The 27,816-nt window shown below is 32.6% G+C and overlaps 1 protein-coding gene across 4 annotated transcripts in view; it reads right to left on the minus strand.

The window, feature by feature from the left end:
* Positions 1-248: 248 nt before the first annotated feature.
* LOC110647816 (calcium-transporting ATPase 8, plasma membrane-type) overlaps positions 249-27,816 on the minus strand; it is a 43,002-nt gene continuing 15,434 nt past the window's right edge. For 2 of the 4 annotated variants that reach the window (XM_058139802.1, XM_058139803.1), the window contains 35 exons: positions 26,061-26,178; positions 25,570-25,720; positions 24,915-25,031; positions 24,789-24,828; positions 23,724-23,833; positions 23,498-23,629; positions 23,285-23,374; positions 21,765-21,834; positions 18,583-18,653; positions 18,414-18,497; positions 18,249-18,326; positions 18,100-18,171; positions 16,380-16,463; positions 16,222-16,304; positions 16,024-16,132; positions 15,897-15,952; positions 15,585-15,627; positions 15,415-15,498; positions 14,894-15,031; positions 14,261-14,326; positions 14,070-14,168; positions 11,602-11,712; positions 11,299-11,469; positions 6,789-6,848; positions 5,634-5,798; positions 5,403-5,519; positions 4,962-5,060; positions 4,518-4,655; positions 4,279-4,379; positions 3,452-3,497; positions 3,219-3,353; positions 1,225-1,332; positions 1,037-1,128; positions 714-805; positions 249-614 (listed from right to left, as the gene is read on the minus strand). In XM_058139802.1, coding sequence (XP_057995785.1) covers positions 610-614; positions 714-805; positions 1,037-1,128; positions 1,225-1,332; positions 3,219-3,353; positions 3,452-3,497; positions 4,279-4,379; positions 4,518-4,655; positions 4,962-5,060; positions 5,403-5,519; positions 5,634-5,798; positions 6,789-6,848; positions 11,299-11,469; positions 11,602-11,712; positions 14,070-14,168; positions 14,261-14,326; positions 14,894-15,031; positions 15,415-15,498; positions 15,585-15,627; positions 15,897-15,952; positions 16,024-16,132; positions 16,222-16,304; positions 16,380-16,463; positions 18,100-18,171; positions 18,249-18,326; positions 18,414-18,497; positions 18,583-18,653; positions 21,765-21,834; positions 23,285-23,374; positions 23,498-23,629; positions 23,724-23,833; positions 24,789-24,828; positions 24,915-25,031; positions 25,570-25,713 — 3,210 coding nt within the window. In that variant the 5' untranslated portion in view covers positions 25,714-25,720; positions 26,061-26,178 and the 3' untranslated portion in view covers positions 249-609. The remainder of the gene's footprint in view (positions 615-713; positions 806-1,036; positions 1,129-1,224; positions 1,333-3,218; positions 3,354-3,451; positions 3,498-4,278; positions 4,380-4,517; positions 4,656-4,961; positions 5,061-5,402; positions 5,520-5,633; positions 5,799-6,788; positions 6,849-11,298; positions 11,470-11,601; positions 11,713-14,069; positions 14,169-14,260; positions 14,327-14,893; positions 15,032-15,414; positions 15,499-15,584; positions 15,628-15,896; positions 15,953-16,023; positions 16,133-16,221; positions 16,305-16,379; positions 16,464-18,099; positions 18,172-18,248; positions 18,327-18,413; positions 18,498-18,582; positions 18,654-21,764; positions 21,835-23,284; positions 23,375-23,497; positions 23,630-23,723; positions 23,834-24,788; positions 24,829-24,914; positions 25,032-25,569; positions 25,721-26,060; positions 26,179-27,816) is intronic. The other 2 variants (XM_058139804.1, XM_058139805.1) reach the window with 1 other exon arrangement.

A 27,816-nucleotide genomic window follows, 5' to 3' on the forward strand; every position in this document is an offset into this window, starting at 1 on the left:
CAATAAATAATTAAATAATTACAAAATTTTAATATATTCTAAATCAAATTTTTATTCTTATATATCAAATCAGGAAAATTTTCGAAGTATTGAATAGAATTCAATGGGCATTAAGGGAAAAAAAAAGATATATTCATAAAAAAAAATTGATAACTTATAATTTAAAAAGAAAAAGTTCAGTGGGGTTAATTGACCCAACTGGTGGAGCTGCTTGCCCACAATAATGATACATAGTTGAAGCCACCATCTCAACCCAAAGAAAATTTATAGGAAACAATCAATAACACCGACTTTAATTGTGAATTAATATATGTACATACAAACACAATCGATCAGCACAATAACAAAACAACAAAATCAGACTGATTTTTCACCTCAGTCCTTGCCATCTGGCCTATAACTGAAAATGAAAAAAAAAAAAAATACAGGTAATCCTTCAAGAGAGGTTGCTGGTCTTTTCCATTCTTCAACAAAATTGTATCGGAGTAAATTTCTGTCATCCTATGTAAACTGAAATTGGAGAGAGGAAAAAAAAAAACTCCCAGATGTATTCACATTGTATTTGACACAGTTCCAAGGCATTGCTGTAATCCTCATGCCTTGCACTAATCAACCTGAAAGCCACATCAGGGGGAAAAAATGCACATTTACGTACAGGTAATACTTGAGCCAAACATTCTGCGTAAATGATTTAACTTTAGATTTGTTCTTACTTTGAGGATTTCTATGCCGAGAAAATCTAAAGAACTTATGCACAGGAGTATTCGGAACAGGTATCAGTTTGCCAACCAAAGCAAGAGGCCAACTACAACGAAAAAACAAAATCATTAGTACGAACCAAAAAAAGGACAAACTTGACAGAATCCTCTTATTAGTTAAAACCACAGTCCGTTTAGCATCCAAGGTAAAAGGATTCCAAGTTTCTTTGTAATTTATAACCATCCAAAAGAAACAAAGCTAGAAGAAAATAGCATACGAATTCACGTGATATTATAGATGTCAATTTGAAATACATGAAGCAACTCCCATCACCAACCTGATAAAAGCAATAACTACAGAAATCAACCATTGCTTCCAATTAAGCTTAACCGTTGAGGTAAACTTTCCAATAAACTCGATGATAATGACCTGTAAAAAAAATCAGAAGAGAAAATATGTGTCCAAATATAAATTGCCACAGAAAATGCAAAAAGCTCAACAAACTTGAGAAATTTAGAAGCCCACCTGAAGAACAAGTGTTACCGCAACTATCACCATGAAAAGATGGTTTTTTGTGATTCCATCAAAAATGTTTAGTTCATCTGGCTTCCGGGCATTAAATTCATTGAAGATCTGCAGTTTAAACAGTTAGTTCTTCATCACTTTTCCAAGCTCTATATCATCCTTTCATGAGCTATTTTTCACACCACTAACAGCTAAATGAGATCAAGAACTAAAAAGTGGAAGACTTGTGCAATCAGCAACAGAAAGTAGCTGTCCTTGCACAAGGCTTTTTGCATAATCATACAGAAAATAAAAGCTCTTATGCATATTTGCAGAAGTGAGATCGACACCTTGAGCACTAAAACCCTCATACGACATGAACTAGACAGACACTATCCCAGACTAGCGCTTGCTGCTGCAAGGGGTGGGGGAGAAGGAAAGAGAGAGACAGAGAGAGATAGCTCATAATTGAATGCTGGTTGGGACAATTCCCATGAATAAGCGAAAGCAGCTTAAAATGTTTTGGATGGAAATCTATAAGAAGAGGGGATCTGGATATGATCTTAGTTTGAATTGTTTAAGAGAAAATTAGCATATTCTTTTAACTGATTTGCCTCCTGCATAAATACAATATTCATGAATGGAGAAAAAAAAAATCATTTACTTGAGATGGTTAATTAAGGAAATCTTTTGAGTATTGTTGTAAAATATATTTTTAGCACATTCTTTTAACCAATTTACCTCCCACGTAAATACTAAATTCATGAATTAGGGAAAAAGAAAAAATACTTGAGATGGTTAAATAAGAAAATTCCTGTAACATTTGTTGTAAAATATGCTTTGGACTCTATTGTTTCAAAATTAGCAATGCTAGTCCCTATCTACCATCAATGAAAAGAACAAGATTTTGAAGGACTAAAGTATTTCATAAGATAATTCAAGGACTGAAATACAATAAAATTTTAAAATTTTAGGAAATAAAGTGTTTCATAATATAATTCAAGGGCTAAAATGCAATAAAAATGAAAGTTTTACGAACTAATGTGTTTGGGGGACTAAAGTACAATGAAAAATCATAACTTTATTAAACAAGGACTAAATTGTAGAGTCATTACTAAATCACAAGTGCCAAAATGTATATTATGAAAAACCTTGGGGTATTTTAGTAATTGACCCTATTTGAGGCGGAATTAAAATTATACCTTGTTATATGTGCTTCAAGTCCACATTCAAATATTGCTTTCCATTCCAACCAACAAAAAATATTGCTTTTTATTGAAACTCAGGAATCAAAAGATGCAAAACAAGTCAGACATTTGTTAAAAATTCAACACCTAATTAGGGGTGTCCATTCTTCAATTATATCCAAAAAACCGAACTAACCTCACAAATTCAGTTATTTTGGTAAAAAGTAATTCAGTTATTGGTTTGGATAGTATTTTTTAAATAAATTTTGGTTTTCGATTTTTCGGTTAACTTAACTTTGAAATGCTAATTGAAATAACTGAATTTCTTCAATTAATAATATGAATTATTTATATTATTTATATTATTTATATTATTTATAATTACTCTTATTAATAATATTAAATCTTCAATTATTTTTATTAATAATAAATAATTATATTTTTTATTATTAATATAGAAATTAATATCAAATATTATATAAATTATATTTTTTTTCAATTAGTTCAACTAAACCGAATAACTGAACTGAATATTTTGGTCCAGCTACAATCAAATTTCCATCAAATTTTCAGTTCGGTCTAGTTAGTATTTTAAAAGTGCCATAAAATTCAGTTGGTTGGAATAGTTGGAATTTGGTTCAGTTGACTAAATGCTCACCCTTGCACCCGATAACCCAAAAGTAACAAATTTACATAATTCATTGCAGAGAGAGAGAGAAAGCAGAAGCTCTAAAACAATCTGTATCTTAGTGTGAGAACTGACAGTCAACAAAAGAAACCTTAAATTGTCATTTTAACTAAGCTAATTTATTAGAGCAAGAGAATCACCTGACACAGCACAAATGCATTGAATATCAGGGTATTCTTCACCTCGTTTGCACGCTCAGCATTCTCATCCTTCAAACCTAATAAACTCTTCCCTCGGAAATTAAGGACAAGCAACACGCTCACCTGATATGCTGCCTGAATTTTAAAAGGCATATTCATAAAAACAATTGTTATCAATTTCATAACAGTTGTCATTCATACCTGCCAAGAATAAAAACAAGAAACCATATTACCTGTATCAGCAGGTTCCTCCACATGATATTTGTTATTAGAGGTTCCCTAAATGAATAAGAACACGAGAAATTTAGAAAACATTTAAAATGCAAAATGGAATTTCCAAGTTGGTTTGATTACAGAGCTGAATCTCTGAAATATGAACAAAAGACACAAATAAACGTAAACCAGAAAGATCTAATCAGAAAAAGCCATTTTTCCTCAGAATATGAACAATAGTAATTTCTTGCCTCATTAGTTAGCAAATTTTTAGAGAAATATTTCATAACACCAACAAATATTATAGCTGGCAGAGTGGATTTATCGGACATGTTACCCTTGCTGAAATTGTTCCATGAAAAGGAATTGATTTAGAGATGATAAACAGGTTAACTTTAGGAAGATGTAGGCAAGTTCAAGTTATAACAAATAAGAGCCATCAATCAGGTCTCAGCACCAACTAAAAGAGACCAGATAATTAGCAGTGAAAAAAAAAAAAGAGAGAGAGAGAGAGAGAGAGGCCTCAACCACAAAAACGGAATACACAAGCACACCATCCAAACCTAATAAAAAATAAACCTAATCTTTACAGCATAACGTTGGCCAACTTAAGAATCTGTGCATAATTTAAAAATAAAAAAAATACAATTAACCAAAAAAGGACAAATATCAAGCCCTTGCTACCTAAATAGCCTTACTACAACCACTTCAATGTCCCACTTTTTACAAGGTTATGCAACAGAGCGCACCTTCAATCCTATATATGGACTCCATTTTATCATTTTTGTGGATAGTCACAACATTGATTTAACATTTTTACACCAAAGAGACATCATAACATTCTTACCTGCGACCAACTGGGGGCCGATGCATTAGGTGATCCGTAGGCGGTTCAGTGGCCAACGCCAATGCTCCAAGAGTATCCATGATAAGGTTAACCCAGAGAAGCTGCACAGCAAGAAAGAGATCAATTAACCCGAGTATGCATAGAAAGGAGTAACTATTGCTCCATTTATTCAGTCGTGTATCAAACTTGTCTTCTCTTTTCTTCTTTGTTTTTTTTAATCGAAAGACTAGCCCACACACCTGCACAGCATTCAATGGGACATCACCAGATGAAACTGCAGCCACAACATTTATGATGAGCGCCGCAACATTAACTGTAAGCTGAAACTGGATAAATTTTTGAATATTTGCGTACACAGATCTACCCCATCGAACAACCTACATACAACAAATACTCTAAATTATTTGCAGTTTCACTGATTCAAAGGAATTAAATATTGTATTCAGTTCAAGAGCAATTTTTGCCTCAGGCTCAAATAGCAGGTAAAGAGGAGGGTTCAAGAGTAATTATGCTGTTCTGCACAATGGTGATAGGATGCAAAATATCAAGGCTGGAAACCCACCAATGCAATGCAAAATTTGCAAACAGGGAATTACAGAAGTCCGATACCAATCCTGCTCAATAGTTGGATCTCTAATTGAGACAATATTTCAAACAATCAAAGTAAAGTGAATATAACTAACCTTCACTACAGAAGCAAAGTTATCATCCAGGATAATGATATCTGAGTTTTCCTTAGCAACTTCTGTTCCTTGAATGCCCATTGAAAGGCCAATATCAGCCTGAACATACAGTGATACTAATATTAATGACAGCAAAATAATCACAATTAAGAAAATAAAAAGATAAAAACAACACACAATTGCACTTGCACTCATACAAACCATTGAAGAAAAACAACAACATAGAAAGATTAGTACTATATAGGCATATAAAATCATAAATATGTCACCTAAAGTGATTCATTGACTCAAATACAAAAATTAAATAACCAGAGATTCAAGTGACCATAAGCCAAGCGATTGTTGCATCAGTACTGCCAGGTTACAGTTTATTAGTTCCAGTTCCCTAACCAAAATGCTCTTCAACATACAAATAATTCATGGATTTCAAAGATAACAAACCTCATGCAATGCAGGAGCATCATTTGTACCATCTCCAGTTACAGCAACCACGTGTCCCCTCTTTCTCAATGCTTGCACAAGCAGAAGCTTGTCATTTGGAGCAGATCTTCCCATTACCTACACATTATATTGTGCAAATGTCAAAATAACAAATTTACCACGAGATAAACTAATAGTACAAGAATACAAGATGTACAAAAAGAATCTCAAACATAGACCCATAGTCCATACCAATATCTTCTCAGCAATTTTTTCCTTTTCTTCATCAGAGTACTCTCGAAATACTTTTCCTTCAATAAGAATAGGCTCCACAGCCTCTTCTTTTGAACTTAGTATCCCACATTCCAAAGCAATTGCTCTAGCAGTCTGAGGGTTATCACCAGTGACCATACGCACCTATGAAAGGATGGGGAAATAGAAGATCCCTTTAAATTAAATCCACAGGTTTTCATGATACAGTGTGCCAACTTCAAATAACTTTGAAATTTTTAAAGTTACTAGATCTCATCTGACTGCAAGTTTTAAAAGGACGACAATATATGTTCTTTCTTTTATGGTAAGGCTACGACCAAAAGATTTCCACTTTGGTTTAATGATTTAAGGCATGAACAAGCTACACAATAACATGGCATCCATAAAAACAAGTTTAAATGTGTTTCAAACAAAACATTTCTCTTGCGGCTGAAATACTTTCAGACAAAACATAGCAGTGTTCTCAGTAATGAAAAGGACGAGGGGAGGTACAGAACTCCTTTCATTGGAAAACACAAAAACACATAGGTGATGGTAATGTTCATATCAATCATTTGCATTGTAATTTTTTTGGTTCAAGGGAGGTGATAGGGGCTCAAGTCCTCTCAAACTCCACTATGGCAGGTACCTAACCACACTGGTCCAGCGAAACCTAAAACATTTTACGTCGTTGTACATTATATCTTCAGAATATACAGTAATCTGCATAAGTAACACAGCACAAATGCTTTGAATGTGGCAGTGCCAAAGTAGACTGAGATGGGATATATGCAATCAACACATGAAGTGAATATTCCAAGTATTGACATTAATAACAATCCAAAGGAAAAACAACACAACCAAGTTGATCTTGTATCAACAAAATGTGATTATAAATCAAAAGAGCAAATAGAAACAATTAAAAGCATATATCGCAACCCCATTTTTCATAAGCCCATCAACAAAAGCATGCTGGTAAGTTTGTATATCATCACAAAATAGCACACAAAATGTCAAATTATACACAGCTTAAAAAATAATTATATATTGAAGACCTAAAAAGAGCACAGAAAATATTATAACAAACAAATGAGAATTACTTCATTGCTCACTGTACATGTTTTCAACTTATCAAGTTTGGCATCACAGAAGTACCTTGACACCAGCGTTTTGACATAGTTGCACTGCTTCTTTGACACCTGGTCGGCATGGGTCCTGCATGCAATTTCAACACAAGTTAGTGTACCAAACATATATTTACAATAACATAGTATTTCAAACAAATGAATCCACAAATTTTATTAAAAACATTTGCAGTTTCATACCTGTCATATTTATCCTTACAAGTATTTATTAGAAATTCCACAATTACAAATTTCAATTATTCGGAACTGAATTCACTCGGGATAATTCCCACCAAAATTGTTTGCAATTGAATTCCAAACCACCTAATTTCCAATATAAATGAACCAAAATACCTAAAGCCTTCCCTCTTTGACAATATGCCACTCTTTATGACAATATGCCACCATCTTTTCAAGACCTCTTCTTCAATAATTATAAAGCTATAAAATAAGTGGATTCAATTTTTTGTTTTTTTTTTGGCCCCTACTCACTGATATAAATGATTAAGAATAAGAGAAGAGGGAAAAATCTTAATGAGTCTAATATGTATTAATGGCATTATTCATATTTACATCATATGTAAGAATTCCTTATTCTAATTTCATTGGAATTTCAGTATTTCCATAGCCAAAAGCATTATTATATATTTTATTTTATTTATTTGGTACAAACTATCAAGGTATTAAACTGATGAGTCACACAATGAAGGTATGGGAAAGAGTAATTGAGTGAAAACTAAGGGACACTGCTAAGGCATCGGAGAACCAATTTGGCTTGTTAGGTAGGTTTACAACAAAGCCTATCTTTTTAGTAAGAAGATTAATGAAAATATATAAGGGAAAGAAAAAGGATCTCCACATGGTATTCATTGACCTAGAAAATGCATGTGATAGGGTACTGAGAAAAGTTCTTTGGTGGATGTTAGAGAAGGAGTCAATCTTAACAATATAAATGTTATTAAGGACATGTATGAAGCAGTGGTCACAAGCGTAAGGACAACAAGAAGGTAAACAGACAAGTTTTCCGTAACATTGGGTTTTGCTAGGGATCAACTTTGAGTCCGTACCTATTTACCTTAGTTATAGATGAGCTGACCAATCATATTCAAGATGATGTCCCTTGGTGCATATTGTTTGCAAATGATATTGTAACAGTGGATGAAACAAAAAAATCAATATGTTGTGAGAGTCGAACTCTTGTAGTCTTTTAGTGCCATATATTGTGGTTTCCTAGTTGGATGAGAATTCCTATATTAAATAGGTTTCCTAGTTAGTACATTATAGAGATTGCGTGTGTGTGTATGCATGTGTGTGTTTGTGTGTGTGTGTGTGTGTGTGTGTGTGTGTGTATTCTCTTGAAAGTTAATGAGAATCAGTTTTTCTCCTTAATTAACATGGTATCAAAACATTCACGTAGGGAGTAGGTCACCAGTATTGAGTGACAGTTTTAGTTCACTGCCTACCCTTGGAGGAGCACACCTGCTATTATTCTCCTTTTGAATTAGTCCATTCAAATGTTCAAGGTCCATGTCTTGTTATTTCTAAATCCAAATTTAAGTATTTTGTTACCTTTGTTGACAATTATTCTCGTGTTACTAAGTTATTCTTAATGACGAATCGTTCTGAGTTATTTTTTATTTTTGGTGACTTTTGCATTGAGATTAAAACGCAATTTAATATCTCTGTGCGTACCTCACAAAGTGATAATGTAAAAGAATATATTTCTAGAAACGTCCAAACTTATACATCATAAAATAGTATTATTCATCAATCATCTTGTGTTGATACTCCATCTAAAAATGGGGCTGCTGAAAGAAAAAAACTGGCATCTTCTTAAGGTAGCTTGAGCACTTATTTTTAAAGTGAAGGTACCTAAATGTTTTTTTGGGCTGATCCAGTTTCTACAACTTGTTTTGTGATCAATCGTATGCCTTCTTCTGTCCTCAATAGTGAAATTTCTTATACTATTTTATTTCCTACTAAATCTTTACTTCCTATTAAACCCCGTACATTTGGTAGTACTTCTTTTGTGCGAGATATTTGTTCACAAGTCATTAAATTAGATCCTAAATCCCTTAAGTGTGTCTTTTTTAGATATTTTCGACCTCAAAAAGAGTACCGAATGTTTTCTCCAACTTTTAATCATTATCTTATGTCTGCAAATGTTACATTTTTTGAGTCTATTCCATTTTTTTCTCCATCATCTGTTTATGAAAATCAAGGAGAGGAAGATGATTTCTTGGCTTGCATTGTCCACCATTGTCTAGTCTTGCCCAATAGTTGTCCAGTCCTCGGAATGCTCCAGCTACACGGGCCTCGGAACCTATTCATCCCTAATTGTTCATGTCTATTCCAGGAAATTAGAGACTTTTGACTTAGATCCTCCACCAGATTCTTCGTTAAAAGATCCTGTCCCTCCCATTGCCTAGATCTTCCTATTGCTCTTCGCAAAGGTAAGCTTATATACACTTACCCTATTTCCTCTTTTTGTGTCTTATGATAATTTGTCTTCTTCCTCTCAATGTTTTGTTAGCACTTTAGATTCTATTCCTATTCCTAGAACTATTGTTAATGTATTAGCTCATCTTGGTTGGCATGCTACTATGATAGAGGAAATGAAGGCTTTAGATACTCACGATACACAAAAACTAGTGCCTTTACCTACTGGTAAACAAGCTATTGGTTGCAAATGAATCTTTATAGTGAAGGTGAATCCCAATGGTTCTATAGCTGAATTAAAAGCTCGCCTTGTAGCTAAAGAATGTGCCCAGAGATATGGGGTTCATTACTCTGACACTTTTTCTCCTGTAGCTAATCTTGTTTCTGTTGGCTATTTAGCAGTTACATATGATTGGCCTTTGTATCAATTGGATATCAAGAATGCTTTCCTTCGTACTGATCTTCAGGAGGAGATGTAAATGGAACGATCACCTGGATTTATTGCTCAAGGAGAGTTGGGCAAAGTTTGCAGGGTTCGAAAGTCTCTTTCTGGCCTAAAACAAAGTCCTTGAGCTTGATTTGGGAGATTCAATAACGCGGTACAGGAGTTTAGCATGCAAAAGAGTAAGTGTGATCATTCAGTTTTCTATTGGCAGTCTGAAGCTAGTTTAATTTTGCTAGTAGTTTATGTGGATGATATTGTTATCACAGGAAGTGACTCTGCAAGTATTTCATCCCTTAAATCCTTCCTTCAAGCCCAATTCTAGACAAAAATATTTGGGCTTATTGAAGTATTTTCTTGAGTATTGAGGTTATGAGAGTAAGAAAAGAATTTTCTATCTCAGAGAAAGTATGTTCTTGATCTATTAGTAGAAACAGGGAAATTAGTTGCTAAACCTTATAGTGCATCAATGGCTTTGAATTTGCAATTTATGGCAGAAGATGGTGAAATGTTTGCAGACCCAGAAATGTACAAGAGACTAGTGGATAAATGAATTATCTTATGGTAACTCGTCCTGATATTGCATACTCGATCAATGTGGTGAACCAGTTTATGTCTTTCCCAACCGTTGCTCATTGGGAAGCTTTGAGACAAATCTTATGTTTTGAAGGGAGCTCCATGATGATGCTTGCTATATAATAATCATGGGTATTCGAATATTAAATGTTTTTCAGATGCAAACTAGACAGGATTTAAGGCTGACAAAAGGTCCACTAGTGGGTATTGTGTCTTTGTAGGAGCTAATTTGCTATCTTGGAGAAGTAAAAAGCAGAACATAGTTACTCGATCTAGTGTTAAATCAGAATACAGAGCTATGACACAATCAGTGTATGAAATAATGTGAATACTTCAATTATTAGACAATGTGGGTCTTAAGACTGTTCTACTCACACAATTATGGTATGATAATCAAGTTGCTCTTCATATTACTTCTAATACCTTGTTTTATGAATGGACAAAGCATATTGAGATTGATTGTCACTTTATTAGTGAAAAAATTATCCTGTGTTTCATGAACAGACCAAGCATAATGAGATTGATTGTCACTTTATTCGTGAAAAAAATTAACAGAAAATCAAGTCATATCCAAACTAGATAGCAGTTGGGAGATATGTTTACAAAAGCTCTAGATAAAGCTCGGGTTGACTACATTCTTGAGGGAGAGTCGAAGTGTCCCGTACATTGTAGGTTCCTGGAGGATTCCTAAATTAAACAAGTTTCCTAGTTAGTGTATATATAAGCGTGTGTGTGTGTGTGTGTGTGTGTGTGTGTGTGTGTGCGCGCGCGTGTGTGTAAATGTTCTCTTGAAAATTAATGAGAATCAGTTTTTATCCCCAATTAACACAATAGAACACCTATTGTATTTAATTATTAATTGCAAAACAACTACTATCCTTTCTTTTTAAAATGATTGTTAATTTGTCACCATCTATTATGTCAGCACTCTAATTATCTATGTTAAACCAAAATTCATATCAAAAGTAAAGAAATCCAACAGTAACCCAATTTAACAGAAAAAAAAAAAGTATGAAACTACAAAAGCGAAAAAAAAATTGAAACATAAAATTCTTTTGCAATAGTGCTTTATCAGAATTAATACCTTTAAGCCGATAATAGCCAGCAAAACAAGATCATCCTCAGGTAATGCCCATTGACTTAGCTCTTCTTCACCAACTGGAACTTTATCCATCTCATAAGATCGATATGCAATAGCTATACAGCGTAAACTGCTAGCTGCCATATCTTCAATAGCTTTCTTAAAAAATAAAACCTACAAATAGAACATGAATTGAAAACTTGCCTAAAATGAGAAGGAGAGGATAAAACAATATTTAGATTTAGAGAAAAAAAGACCATTATTTTTAACTACTACAACAATCAGAAAGGAGGCAATTTAACAAACCTTTGCATCATCCATTGCTATGATGTTATCATTTCCATCAATGTAAGCTGTACATGAGGCTAAGACTATTTCAGCAGCCCCTTTCCAGTGTATATGGACTTCAGAATCGGGCTGTAAATGCAAAAGAATTTTGAAATCAAGAAGTTACCACAACCACAACAATGTGTTAAGGAAAGTCAACCATATATTCCTAATTAATTATGTATTCCTTGTATAATTGATTGTATAGCTCAATTATTGGGATTTGTATTCCTAGTTAGTTAGGAACTACCTATATATATATTTGTATCAATACCTTCATGTAATAAAATACATAGAAATTTTTCTCTATCAAAGGAGAGCAGGACTCGGTTTTAGTTTTAATTCACTTACATGGTATAAGTTCAATTTCCCAGTGTTGCCACTATATTTCAATTTCAAGTGTCAACTGGATGTTCCAGTTGTCACTTGAGGGGGAGCATTGGAATATCATTTGTGGGAACAAGTCCCACATCGGTACCATACAAAAAAATTAAAGGGTACATAAGTGTTGGCAAACCAAAACAAAATGGCTAGGCCATTTTGGTGATGAGATGCCTAGACCAACATATAGCTTGCCAGTTTGATAGTTATACTCCTGGGTCCATAATTCTCAAAATTAAACACAGAAACTTTCTTCTAAACAGTGGAACTATTTTGTATATTTACTTCCATATATTTCTATTTTGCACTAAAGCATATTACTATTTTACCAGCAAAACTCCAACTTAACACAAATATCCAGAAAGTCAAGGAATTACATATTTGTAAAGGCTATATTCCTAAATATGTTAGTGACAAAATTGACAAACGAATTACTGTACACAAATTTAGTTATGCAATTTTTGCTTAACAATCTCCTATATCTGTATCCCAAACAAAGCTGCACATTAAATATACAGTAAATTTAGAAAAAAACTAAAAAAGAGAAAGCACTATGGTTCCTATAAAAGTTAATTGACATCTTGAATGAGAAAAACATATCAAGGAAATAAAATTTTACCACATTACTTTGGTCGATTGTTTTTGTTGAGTTTTTAGTAAGAAAGAAGAAAAGGGGGAGAAAGGGAGAGATTTGGAATGAACCTTACATTTTCATTTACTTTTACTTGGCATAAAACATAAGAGTCCATATTTATAATGGAAGATACGAGATATATGGTATTCCTTAAATCAGTACTTATTACAAGTACTAACTAAGCTAATCAATCCCATGATTTTCTTATAAACATATCCCATAAATTAAAGTAAAATCTCATCAATTCCAACACTCCTCTTTGATGAGATTTTTGCTAAAGTTAATGAGAATTTGGAAGAAAATTAGCTTTGGGGCTCAAACCCTAGGCTAAAATGAAGAAGAATGAGAACATGGGAGAAAATTATCTTTGAGACTCCAACTTTAGGTTCTGATGAAGGAAAAGAAGAGTAGGGACTTCAACCCTAGACTCTAAAATCATAAAGAAAGAGAAGAAGAGGAAGATGAAGAGTGAGGGACTAAAACCCATACCTTTGGGACTCAAAACCTGAAAAAGGAAAATAGCTTTTAGGACTCAAACCCATAGTTTTGTGAAGGAGGACAATAGGAAAGAATAAAACATGCCAGAATTTTTTGCAGGCTTTGATACCATGTTGAGTTTTTAGTAAGAAAAAAGAAAAGGAAGAGAGGGAGAATTGGAATGAAACTCCAAGGGTTACATTTTCATTTACTTGGCATAATAAATAAGAGTCCATATTTATAATGGAAGATACGAGATATGGCATTCATTAAATCACTCCTTAATATATGCACTAATTAAGCTAATCAATCATATGATTTTCTCATAAACATATCCCACAAATTAAAGTAAAATCCCATCAATTGCAACAATTTTAAAAAACCCACAATTACCTGCTTGACAAAGATAACAGAGAAAAAATAAATAAATAAACCAGTCATCAAGAAAGCTAGAGGAGAAAACCATTTGAACAAGAACTCGGCGACAATTCACATGCTTAAATACTAAGTGCAGCCAATCAAGCCTCTCTCGTCGAAAGTTTGACGGCCAGATAACAGTTATTTTTCCAAAAGCATTCTGAATATCTCACTCAACAATATTGTTTGAATTTAGTTTGAACAACCACCGATTTAATGAACATGTTTTCTGAATTCACTTAACACGTACCTTTTAAACTAATGTGCATCAAACAATGCAATATGAGCCAACTTATGACATTAGTTAATGAAAAAGCCAATATTAAATCATTTTAAGTTGTTTTAATGTATGATTATAAATATGGTGCAAAATCCTATTATCAAATGCTAGTAGGGACTGAAAAAGCCAATATTATAAAATTCTTAGGATGTATATTGTACACAGAAGAGCGTCAGCAATTGCAACCAACAATAATGTCCCAATTAATCTTTCCCATTTTCTCTCCCAAACTACTCTCTAACAATCAAGTAAAATTACCAATTTTAGCGCCACACCGCCTCTTTTCTTCGCCGAGTTAAATGGGAAAACATGAAGAACAGTTGATTCTGATTTGACAGCATCAAAATTCATGCCCAGCTATGATTAAAAAAAAAAAAACAGTAACCATAATTAGTTTAAGAATTCAAAATTCACCTACTTCACAAACAAGATGAAGTTATGAAAGAAACCTTGACTCCCCAAACAAGAATGGCTTTTTCTGTTGGCGATCCAGAAACCTCTAGGTCTCCTCCACCCTGCCAAAGAGCAAGGACAACAAATCATGAAGTCAATGATGCTATATTAGCTGGATTTCTGTTTGATTATTGTTAAATTCGGTGAGAATGTCAGTCAAATTATAATCAATTCATTTTAATTCGGGCTTATATAAGTGATTAGATTGCTTTACACATCAAAATGACTAGTCAAGTCAATGTTGTAACCCAACCACTTATATATTGCCCTTTTACTTCATTATTTCAATGTGGGATTCCAACACTCCCACTCAAGTGCAACCACATGGTTGTCACTTGACAATTAATTTGTATTTTTATTTTTAACCTAATACGGACCCAATTATACAGCCTTATAGGCAGCTGAAACCCACAACCCAATCCGGGTTCTGATACCATATTAAATTCGGAAAGAGTGTCGGTCAAATTATAATCAATTCATTTTAATTCGAGTTTATATAAGTGATTAGATTGCTTTACACATCAAAATGACTAGTCAAGTCAATGTTGTAACTCAACCACTCTTCATATTATTTCAATGTGGGATTCCAACAATTATGTAGCTCATATAAAAATACTAGTTAGTCCTACCTCAGGAATAAAAACACTGCCATTTGTATTTTGTGCAATGCCTTCAATAAGTAAAGAGGACAGCATAGGAGACAATTGTGACTTGTTTTCTGAAGGATCAATTTTTTTACCACCAACAAAAGCCTCAACAACAGTCATCTGTCAATAAAAGAAATGTTTACTTGTTCAAACAGGTGGAAAAAAAAAAAAAAAAGAAAAACTTTGTCCATATCCATATGACCAAAAAGAAAAAAAAATTGCAGCAACAAACTCTTTTCTTGAAAAAAATCAAGTATGCTCCCGGAGCATTTTCTTCTACAACACACACCCAATTTCTGCAGCCATATGTTATTTTAAAATCTCATAATCTACTAAACTGACATGGTCTGAACTCTATAGAGATCCATACTCAGATTTTATCATGATCCCTGCAACTTTTCCATACATCTCTAGAACTCACCAACTCAGCTGACCCACCCTGCTCATTTGCAACAACTTTTACAACTGAAAATTATGAACTCCAAAACTACATAATAATTTACCTGATTCAGGGTTAAAGTTCCAGTCTTGTCACTGCAAATGGTTGTTGCAGAACCCATGGTTTCACAGGCAGAAAGTCTACGCACCTGCAATTTGATCTCTATTAGGCACAGGTTATCAAAGTTGACCAATGCACTAACAAAAAAAAAAAAAAAAACGAAATTAAACGTACCAAGGCCCTATCTGCCATCATTTTTCTCATAGAGTAGGCAAGACTGTCATATAGAAAATTTTAAAAATGCAAATAAGTACAGAAAGTCCAAAAATATATCACATTGAAAGCAGCAAATCCAGAAGTCAGCATCATTTGCCATATAAAAGGAAAATTGGAAGCTACTCTGCTACAAAAACCAATAACCCACACAGTCACAAGCAATAACAGAAGAGAATAGGTAATGGATTGCTAATAGTGATTGATGTTTACATTAAAAAAAAAAAAAAAATGAACAATACACACAGACATTTTCTATGTAAAGAAACTTACGTTAAGGTAACAGCTAAGGGAAGTCCTTCAGGCACTGCAACTACAACAATGGTGACCTAAAAACTTTAAACATCAGTTAACCACAAAAATGAACATAGGACAAGCATCCAACTAGAAGTGCACATACCGCAATAGTAAGAATTTTAATAGCTCCATCTACTGCATCACCAACACTAGTTTTACCCGCTTGAAACTGAGGTGTTCCATCTGCATTCTTGGAATGGCCAGTAAAGTATCTGTCGGAAAACAAATTTCAAAAAATAAATAAATAAAATTTACACATACACAGATACCCACAGATGGAGAGAGAAGAACACTCAGTTACCTGACTAGAAGGACAACCAAGACAAGAAAAGCCACCGTCAGTCCAACAATACCAATGAAAGTTGCAACTCCATTTAGGCGCACCTACCAGCAGTCATTCACAAATGAGCACAAATTGTAAACACCAAATGTAACTTAAACAATAATGAGAAAAGCAACCTGCAATGGTGTTTCTTCACCAGTATCTTCAGAAATACTAGCCATAAGCAACCCCCATTCAGTGTTAATCCCAACACTTGTCACCTGAAAAAGAAACATCTGTAAGCCATGAAGACAAGATGAGACCAGTAAGGTTTCTTCCTATGTTTTCCTTCTTTTCGTAAGCAGAGATTTTAATTTAATGTACTTAGACTGAAAAAGTAGGTTCTAACTGTCTCCAAACCAGAAAAGTTGTAATGCAACCCAAATAGGGGAGAGCACCACCTCTAATAGTTTTAGGAAAATCACAAAATAAATCACAGAAACAGGCAGTGGCACCATAACTATGATTGAATAGACATGGGAACAGACCCAACTAACAAACTGAACCTTGTATAAAAATATATGAACTGGAAATTTCATGCTGAAGCAGTTTAATATATCAGTGCAGAATTGCAGATTGTTACCAGGCCAAGCACTGTAACATTTATAGCTATAACAAAATCTTATGAAGACATAACAGGTATAGAAACACTATACATTAAGCTGATAAATACTAAAAAGAGAAATATACATGTTTGAGAATAAAAATATCATCCATAAAGAAAACACTAAATTTTGGTGATGAAGCACTTATAAATCCATTGGCCCATGATAAACCTCCAAAATTCAGAAATTTCATTTTTTTCCCCAAGTTCTCTCCTTTAGGAATGTTGGAATATCACCTGTGGGAACAAGTCTCACTTCCACAGTGTACAAGAAAATTAAAGGGCATATAAGTGTTGACAAACCAAACCAGTGATGGGAAGTCCAGTCTCAAGCCCAGTTCAGCATGTAGTCTACCAGTTTGATATTCATACTCCTAGGTTCAAAATTCAACAGGTAATAAACATTTTCAATGAAAAAAAGGCAAAGCTAGAGGCCTTTTATCCAGCAACTGATAAAGGGAATCTTCTAAACAAAAACAAATTGGGAACAAGTAGGCTGAAGCTTTCCATAGTTAGCAACTGAGGTATGAAAGGGTATGAAAATGTTATTCAGTTATTGTCAATTGTCAGTGCAAGCTTATGTCCGGTAATGGAATGTGTTTTCAGTGCATCTCTTGAAAAAATTCAAACAATTCTACACAAGGCCAAGTGCTAAAATTGTGAGAAGAGAATTTCAATACTGATCTAGTATAAAGCAAAGCTCTTCTCTCTATCCTTGTATCCTTTCTTTAATACAGAAGGCATTTCTTAAAAGCAAAGCTCTTCATCAAATCTGGTCACTCTTGTGTAAGAGTAGGAAGACATTTTATATCAAGAGTAAAGGAAAACAATAACCATAAAAAGAATCTCCTTCAACCGAGACTCCCTTGCCAAAGCCTAATAGCAACCTTTAAAGTCCATCTAGATGAACAAAAGACATCAACTGGAAGAAGCATTTGAAATTGAAGTAAGGATAATTTGCAAATTGTTGTAACTTCTTCTTTTGCCGGTCTGATTCAAAATTGATAACAGAAAAGCCATGCAAAAAAGCCCAAAAAAACTTCCATAAGGCTGCATGAATTTTAAAACTGCAACACACCACAAGCTATGGTACAAGATCTGCACCCTCTTCTCCCTTGAAATACAAACCAAAGATTTTTTTTATTATCCTAACAATAACTTCATAATCTGCCTATCAAGAATCAAGGAGATGTGCTTTTATGGTAGGGGATAAAATATTATGCCTGGCAAAGAGACAACAAAATGAAATTTACCAGCATAGTGCCACAACCATCAACCACCTTACAGCCTGACATTAGAAATGGTTCCCTGGAATTCTTGTAAATCTGCAGAATAATCAAACTTAAATGAAAAAGGTACCATTAAGTAATTTCACCATGCAAGGACAGGTCAAAAGGCTTACATTCTTGCTTTCTCCAGTCATGCTAGATTCATCAATTGCAAGAGAGTGACCAGTAATTAAAACTCCATCAGCAGGCACCTAAAGATATATTTAGACCATCCATAAATTATGATGAAAAAATGAAAGTGAAATATAATACAAAGAAGAGAGAGCTGATGTACTTACTTGGTCACCTATGTTGAGGGGCACAACATCTCCAACAACAATATCATATATTGAAACATCAACTCTTTTACCCCCTCTAATAACCTGCACAAATGTTTCTTCATACTTTAAACGCAAAAGAAACAAAAACCAAAGTCAAAAGCCACATTTTATTGTGGTAGAGATGCACCTCCGTATGTATGTTTCTCTTCTCCTCATTTAGATTTTGGAACTGAAGGGATTGTTTGTAATCACTTACAGCTGAAGACAAAAGAATAAAATTAAGGATATTCTCTTCTACAGACAAATGGCATATGGTAAACTATTTTTATTTTCTTATGGCTGTATAGAGTTGGAATTTTTTTTGACAAAGAACACAATAACAACAGTAACCACAACAAAGCTAAATATGAATTGATATAAGACATACTGAGACCCCCTAGCTAGCTGTTGCCAAAAGCTTGTGACTTTTACTAATAATGGAAAGATATAATATAAAGTATCATATACAATCATCAATGAAACTTCACTTGCCCCAGACTGGTCTATCTCATCGCACTGGATAACTTGTTAATATAGCAAGCAGAGCAGATGAAGAAAGAGCAGGAGATGGAAATAGAAATGAGAAAAAAAAATAGAAATGAGGACTTTTTCCATTGTTCAGATGGAAAGAAAGGTAGGTTGGGATGGGGAAAATAAATGTATGCTCCTTTTGATGTGCCATTTAAAACAATCACGCCATTTTGGGTGAATTGGCAAGGCAAAGGGGAGGTCAATAGCTAATTTCCTTTTGTGCCCCTCTGGTCAATAAATTTAACCTGACCTCATTGGTTTCCAAAAACGTAGAAAAATTTTAATTATCCATGTTTTTCAATCCCTTTTTCTTTCCCTCCTATCCCTTTCCTCTGCATCCAATTTCCATCTAACCAACCAGTGTATAATGCAGACTTCCAATCATTACCATATCAAACGATAAAGATTATGAATACTATAGGTAATAAATAGGATAAGCTGTAAAGAAACAACTATTTTAAACATCTTGTTTGTACCTTTACAAAAAAGGAGCAACAATGGGTTTAAAATGCCATATCTGCTAAGCTCCTAATAGTTGTGTTCAGAGACCGACATAAATTTGCATGTAAAACAACAAAAGCAGGCAAGCAGACTACAATTTAATTATCTAACGACATGCGTAGAGATCCATACATCCAGAATCATGATTATTCACCATTTTGTGCAAAACTAGGAAAATAAAATGAGAATGCAATAAGATGATTCAGCAAACCACCTCTCCACAAAATCCACTATCAAAGAAATTGCAAAATATCAAATAATTCTCACCCACAAACCTACACCAATATACAAAATGATGTTCCCCCTCTCAAAATTATACTGCCCTTGTGCACGAAAAACTATGGGCTTGAACCACATTTATATAGTGATACCAAATTCCCTATTCAATACAGTAGAAGCCTCCTATTTCAACAACAAAATAAAATTTCCCAAACAAAACCTACTAACAACTTATAGGCAAGACCCACAATAATTTGCCATTATGGAGAAACTCCGCCTACAAATGAAACATCAATACTCAACCACACAATATAAAGTCATTATTATTATTATTATTATTATTATTATTATTATTATTATTATTATTATTATTATTATTAAAATGAGCAATATAAATGCTTCCACATCTTCATTTAGCTCAAACACAAAACCAGTTACATCTCCCACTAATGAACAATTATACTATAATAGTGTGATGTAGACGTGTAGTAATCAATCTCCAGTCCATTCGCCAGTTTCTACACGCATGACAAAATCAAATATTTAATTGTCTCGAGAACAGATTTACCAATGTAATAAAGTAAGTTTTACACATTTTCAGAATCCATCATTTGCATACATTTTGCTCATGTTTTATTTAGTTTTAGTTAGTTTTCATTTGTTTTTAGTTCATTTATTCTTTCCTGCCTTATTTGAGTTTAATAGCTTGATTTTGTTTTGATTAGGTGAATAAAGTTGCTTAGAAGGTTTTGAGCTTCAAACAAAGGGGAATTATGAATTAATTCAAAGGTTTGGAAGTGTCTAGCCAAACCATTGCATAAGACAAGGTGTGTGAATCAATTTCAAAGAAGTAAAATAACACGCTCCTGAGCCATGTCACTTCACACAAGGCCATGTAACATTAAAGGAGGATGTGAAACATTTCATAAACATTTAAAAAGAGGCAGACTACTACACAGGGCTAGGCCATGTAGCTTGGAAAAATTACACGCCCCTAGGCCATGTCCACATAGAGAACAAAATTTAAAGAGCATGTTTTTCCTCTATTTTCCAGTTTAGGGGAATCTCCTTATCTACTTGAGACTATGAAATCAAGGTTCCCATAAAGTAATAAAAGGGCTTTGAGTTTCCTAAGCTATATATACTCTTCAATCAAGAGGATTCAAGGGAGAGAACCAAAATTGGGGAAGAACATTTTTCTATGCAGGGAGAGATTTAAGCTGAAATTCTGCAAGATCAAATTTGCAAATCTCTTCTGCACTTTCTAATTCTACTTCTATCCATGCCTAGTTTTCTTTGTTTGATGAACTTGATTGTTGATTTGAGCATGAGTGAACAGTTTTCTTTATTCTAGGGTAGCTCTTCAACTTTGCTATGGCTGTTATTTAACTTTTCCTAATCAATGGATTGTTATTTGCTTTTGATTCAAGTCTAGTCTAACTAATGCTTTCATTTTGTTTGGATCCCATAATTGCACGATTCTAGATATTGAATGAAGAATGGAAAGATGAAGTTTGATGTTGGAACTCTAGCACTTGAATTTAGGAATTTATGTCCTAGACATAGGTTTAAATCCTTCAAGGATAAACTAAATATCAAATAGCCTAATGAGTTTTAACTAACTTAATACCATGAAAACAGGTATGATTTTAATTCTAGCATGTCTTTTATGCCTTGAGAGAGGAATACTAGATATTTTAGGATAATTCACTTTCAAAACAATGTCATCCATGATTTAGTGAGTTAAGTATTGGGTCATAGTCAATTGATGTAGTGAAACCCTAGTCCTAGAATCTTTTATTTATTGGTTGTTATTTTTTATTGAAATTGGTTGTTCCAAATTAGTTGTTAGTTTTCTTTAATTCCTATCAGTTAATAAATTAGGTTTTACTAATTGTTCTTTAAATTTAATCTTAGCTCGAATTTCCTCATCCAAATAATTAAAATCATTATAGTATGTACGGCACTCTACACGATAATTGTGGAAATGATATCTTTCTATACTATTTCCGTGCACTTGCAAGTGGCAAACAATCCACTAGAGTATTATTCTTCAAAAGCAATGCTGGAACTCCATACCTGTCACAACAATGACCAGAATAACCGCAAAAGCAATGCTGGCCCCATCATACCATCCCTCCTTAATACCCTACAAGGAAAAAAAAAAAAAAGAAGAAGAAGACATGAAACAACAACAGAAGCAGATGAAATAAATGATATACGAAGAGGACCAACAGTGAATGCACGTAAACAAAATAACATAACAAAATGAGGTGCAATTGTTCTCACAAATACTTACAATCCATGATAATTATAAGTTAAAGGAAGAGAACAACAGCGCTAAAACACTAAGCTCAACAGAAAAATAACTTCTAAAGTTCAGTAATCAAGCAACCCTAAAGAGAAAAGAAAAAAAAAAAAAAATATATATATATATATATATATATATATATATATCATCACTTCAAGTCAAATACAGCTAGGGTGCACATAAGCATGCAGTAATAAAGATGAATTAAAAAGACAGCAACTTATACTAGATCTCCTGGAAGATGAGATCTTGTCGTTCACAAACTAATAAGAATATAAAATATTGTAGGTTCAGTATTGAACTGATCTTAATCAAACCAAACCAAACCAAACTGAATTTCCGGTCAGCTCAATTTTTTATTAAGAATATATTTTTATATTTATATATAATATTTATAAAAAAGTACACAAATATATAAAATTTCAGTTGATTCAATTACTACATAGCTTAGATAACAAGAATAATCCAGTTAGAAAAGACTTTCAACTCTAAAACATTTATACAAATATAGCATTAAATTGAACGAATAGAAGAAACAAATCCACATAACCAACCCCAACTAATTTGGAATTAAACTTAGTTGAGTCGAGTGTACAATAGAATTTAGAAAATATTTGTTTCAAAATATAGATAACAATCACTTCTTTTGTTCTGGAAAAAGGGATTTTTAATATGATCAAACAAAGAAACATTGTCGAGGTCATGTTTGGTTCAAATAAAAACGGGAATGGAATGCAATTCTTAGAAGGATTTCATTTTTTGTGTTTGGTCCACGAGGACTCGAAATATTTTATGACATTTATATTTGAACAACTTGAATTTTTGTTGAAATGCAATCTACTTTTAAGTATAGATTAAATTCCATTTCCTTATTTTAAAAATAACTTTTGAATAGGATTCCTCTAATATGGACATCCATTTCCAAGACGAAACAAACATTCCCCAAGGATACAGTTGTACATTGCTCTTCTCATTTCTAAGTTCCAGCCAAACATAGAAATCTTACCATACAATCTCACACTCCCTAAGAATAGACTTTCCCAGGCTGGATCAGAATGTTCCATTCTAGAAAGCAAACACATTGTTAATCAAGCCATTTTTTTTTTCTTTAATCAAGCTCAATCCTTCATTTTCCAAGTGCACAAGGATTAAGAATTGGTTGTCCATCTATCAAGCACATTTGGGTTTTCAAAATTTACGAATAAATAAATGATTACACAAGCCTATTCTTTTGCTTTAGACACTCATTAAATGGTGATAAAATTAGCAATGCTTTGTAAAAACTCACCTCTGTCTTTATACCCAGTACCAAAGAAGCCACAGCAGCCACCATCAATATGATCAAAGTAAGATCTTGCCAAGCTTCCCAAAGGAACCTCTACAAAATAAAGCACAAAACTACATTTGATAAGGAGTTTACACCTATAAACTCAATAGTGTTTTACAAAATAGCAACTGAACTCCCCCCAAATTGCCATTATAAATCTGCAATAGCAATTACCCAGAAACTCCTTCCTTTTTTCTGTGGATATGTATTTGATCCAAATGCATTCTTGCGCTTCAGTAAATCAGTATCATCCCCATGGATCCCCTTCTCTGTATTTGTTTTTAAAAGATCAGAAAGCCTTTTTACCTGATGCATAAATGCAACAAAAAATAAGAATGTAAAATAAATCGTACCGAAAGTAATACATAAATCAATCAAGAGAAATATACCATAGACTTACCCCCCCTATTCGCTCTAGAAAGTCAAGCCTACGATCCATTGTCATTGTAGAAAGTTGGGCTTGATCAATTCCAAAATCACCAGCAGGTGTTGCATGTAATTCTACTTCTCCTGCAAGAGAAAACTGAAATCAGCCATAGCTAATCCATCATCTATGAAGTCCACCATAAACAAGCCCAATAACCTTTTGAACCACTATAATAAACCTTGCTACAACTGATACTGCATAACATACCAAGAGAGGATAAACAATTTAAAAGCATAAAATAAAAAAAAGCAACAGCACGTCTCAAACACATAGGGAAAAAAGAACTAAGCAGCTAAGTGCTCAAGAAGTAGCTAGGCTAAGGTGTGAATTAAAAATAATAACATATGATCCAAAAATTATTAAAACAAGGTAACTAATCTGGTACCAAATACATTAAAACAACATGGAACAAATGCAGGTGGAAAATTGAATAAAAGAAAATAAAATTTTCATAATCAAAGAAATTGAAGTAAAGCTTATTGCATTTGATATTCTGAACAGCAGCCAATGATATATGGTCAAGCCAGAAAACTGAAACTGAATTCACAATGCTAAAACTGACGAAGGTAAAAATAACAATTTTGAAAATTTTTTAAAAAAATGAAGGGAAAATAAAAGGAAAGAATTGACCCGTTAAGAATTGCAACTGGAAAGAATAGAACAAAGTGCCAACAATAATCAACTTGTACATTCCCTGTTGAAATAATGAAGAAATATAAAGACCTTACTTTCCAGCTAAACCCACAATTGAGGCAGAAATGGCAAAAATATAATAAAGAGCAGAAACTCTTTGGGGGTGGGGGGACAACAACAACAGCTAAAACATAAAGTTACTTCATAATACCAAGTCTTTATATATCAATGATCTTTCTACGCCACATGAAAAATAGGGACAAAGGACACACAAATCAAATGAGAGCCATAAAATAAAAAAAAATAAAAATAAAAATAAAAACTGAAACCACATCATACGGTTCGACAATTTAGTCTACAGTGATTAGCATAAAAATAACAGCACAACTATAGAAAAAGAAATACCGTTAGCTTGTCCCAGAGATGCTGTAAAACGATATGCAGCCTGATGCAGCATAAACCATATATTAAAACATAAGCTTATTAAAGTTAACCACATAACAAAAATTCTAAGTTGGGAAGATTACGCACCCGTATGACTTCTATATTTGCTCTTATCTTTCTATATATTTGTTGCCTCTCTTCTTCCTTTTTCAAGTCCAGGGTGTATCGGAATCGACGAGAAGCATTAAGCACAAGTGCAGCTTGCTACAGAAAAACACATTCTAGTTAGCACAAAAACTATAGCTAACTTCAAGGAACATCAAAGACGAGATAAAAACAAATACTATTATAGGGAGTCAACATGAACGGCAGCCACCTATTGCACAAACATGTGAGATGAATTTAATACATCAAATCAAATAATGATGAGAAAGCAGATTCATAATTCATAAATACCTGTTATAATCTTTTCTTAAAAGGGAAAAAAATAATAAGACTAGTTTACTAATTTTTTATGGGGGGAAAATAAAAAGCCTATAGTAGGATTCATTTCCCTGTGACAATGTTTACTAATTTAAGTCCAAAGTATCAAATAATCAAAACTATTCCCTAATTAGACCTATTCAGTTCCATCCACCACCAATTCAAACACCAGAACACACAATCTAAGCACACTCCAATGAATAATATAAATATATTACCAAAATAGCAACACGAAATATATAACATATCATCAAAATCTCACGAAGCTCACTCCGAATGGAAATATAGTGAGAGAAAGAAAAGCAGAAAATTATATTACCCTCCAGCGGCGAAGCCGTTCGATAGTGGCGTTTTTAGTGCTCGGAATATAAAAGGGACTGGAAAGCTCGTCGTCAAAGGAACGGCCTCCGGCCTCAAGGTCATGTCGCCGGCTGGACGGCGAAGAATTAGATGGACTATTCATTTGTTAACTGTCGCAGGAGAGATGGCACCGTTAGCCTCTTCACAATTTTCCCACCAATTTTCACCACGAAATCAAAATTTAAAAAAATGAAATAAAACGAAATTTCAAACACATATTTTTTCAACTGATTTTTCTCCCAAATTTCTCTATACAAACAGAAAATTTAATAAACCAAAGCAAAGCAGCTAAAGTTCAGTCACATTCAGCTTTTTCTAGGCACACTGAAAAGCTCAAGACAAGACTGGTCTCGCGTGGCCCATCGGGTTTAATCGTCAGTCTTCTGTACGGAATCACAAGCAAAACGACAAACGAGTAACAGTAAAACGCAGTCGTTTTTAACAATTTACCCTTGTTTCTTGTATAAAAAAATGCTCCCTTCAGTGAAGAAGCTGCCAAGCAAATGTATAGGCCAAGAACGGCGAAAAGACGAAACAATCTCCAATGGTGGGTTGCTTGCTTCGCTGCCTGCCAAACACCACCATCAATAAAACATAGAATCCTTGCAAGCAAATCTTTGCTTTTCTGATATGTTTGAACGTGCTAGAGAAAGCGCGTTATTGCTTTTTTTTTCTTCTTCTTCATAAGGTAAGCGTGATTCTTGCTTTGTGGCCCAAAAAGAAATATGCTGTTTTTAGCTTTTGAGTGTTCAGAACATGGTTTGCTCTGACTGTTTCTGTTTTAGCAATCCCAGTTGGGAATTTTACCTTTAACCGAATTCTTTGCACTGGATTTTAAAACTTGATGAAACCTTAATTCCTTTAAAAAGACATTCTTTCAAATAAGCATGACACTCAAATACTAACCAGTTGTTTATTATTAGCAATTGGCGATTAGATGTTACTACTTTCAACTGTCTATTTTATACTAAGTCTAGGGGGTTAAAATTATTTTTTTAAATAAAAATATTATTTTAAATATTAATTTAATATTATTATTAAGTTTTAAAATTATTTTTTTAATAAAAATATTATTTTAAACATCATTAAAAAAATTAATTTAAAAAATATTTTGTATATTTAGAAAGATAATTTTTTAAATAGTAATTCTAATAATAATATCAAATAGAATAATATTTAAAAAAAAATATTATTTTAATAAATATTTTATATAATTATATTTTTTATTTATAATTTATTTTTTTTTTAATAAATTATTTTAAAAATATATATAAAAAAAAATAAATTTTTTTTTAATATTAATTTCAATAAATTAATCATCAAACAAAATATTCTCTCAAGTAATATTTGTATCAATACAATAATTTAGTAATTTAATTTTTATAATTTTAATATTTATAATAATTTAATACTTTACTTTTTAAAATCTACTTCAGTTATAATTGATCAATAATAAATTTTTATAAAATAATTACTTTATTAATAATAATATGCCTTAAAAAATAATTTTCTTAAAAAAATAAATTTTATTCTAAATATATTTAAATAACTTAATGTTTCAGGTTAATTAGGTCTGCAAAGTGGACATTTCATAAAAAAAATTATATATATATATATATGAAAACGAGTGAGCACAGGAGAAGGGAAGTCGGCAAGCAAATTTTACTATACACTCCGAACATTTCTTTCTCTGGTTGGTCGAACATTTCTTTCTCAATCATACAATGTGAGACTTAATTTTAAGGATAGTGATAGCTATTGTCGACATAACAATCACTTCTAATATTTATGATATTCATATTTTTTTTTTTTTTTTATTTTTTTTATTTTTTATTTATTAATAAAAAATAAATTTATATATCTATTTATTATTAATTATTAAATAAATTATACAGAGTAAAAATACGATAAATATTAAAAATGATTGCTATTAAAAACAATAGTTGGTATTTTTTCTAATTTTAATATTTTTTCTTTTATTTTTATTTATCACTTATTAAAATTTATTTTATCTAAAATTCTGTCATTTAAAAAATGTATTTATTAATTTTTTAATTTAATATTTATTTTTATTAAATATAATAATTATTTTTATAATTTTTTATAATTAATCTTATCACATCTCTTTTTTTTAATTACATAAAATAAAAGTTAATTTAATTAAATTATAAAAAAATTACTATAATTTAAATAATTTAAGTGGTTT

This window comes from Hevea brasiliensis, chromosome 17, assembly GCF_030052815.1.
Source record: "Hevea brasiliensis isolate MT/VB/25A 57/8 chromosome 17, ASM3005281v1, whole genome shotgun sequence".
NCBI lineage: Eukaryota > Viridiplantae > Streptophyta > Magnoliopsida > Malpighiales > Euphorbiaceae > Hevea > Hevea brasiliensis.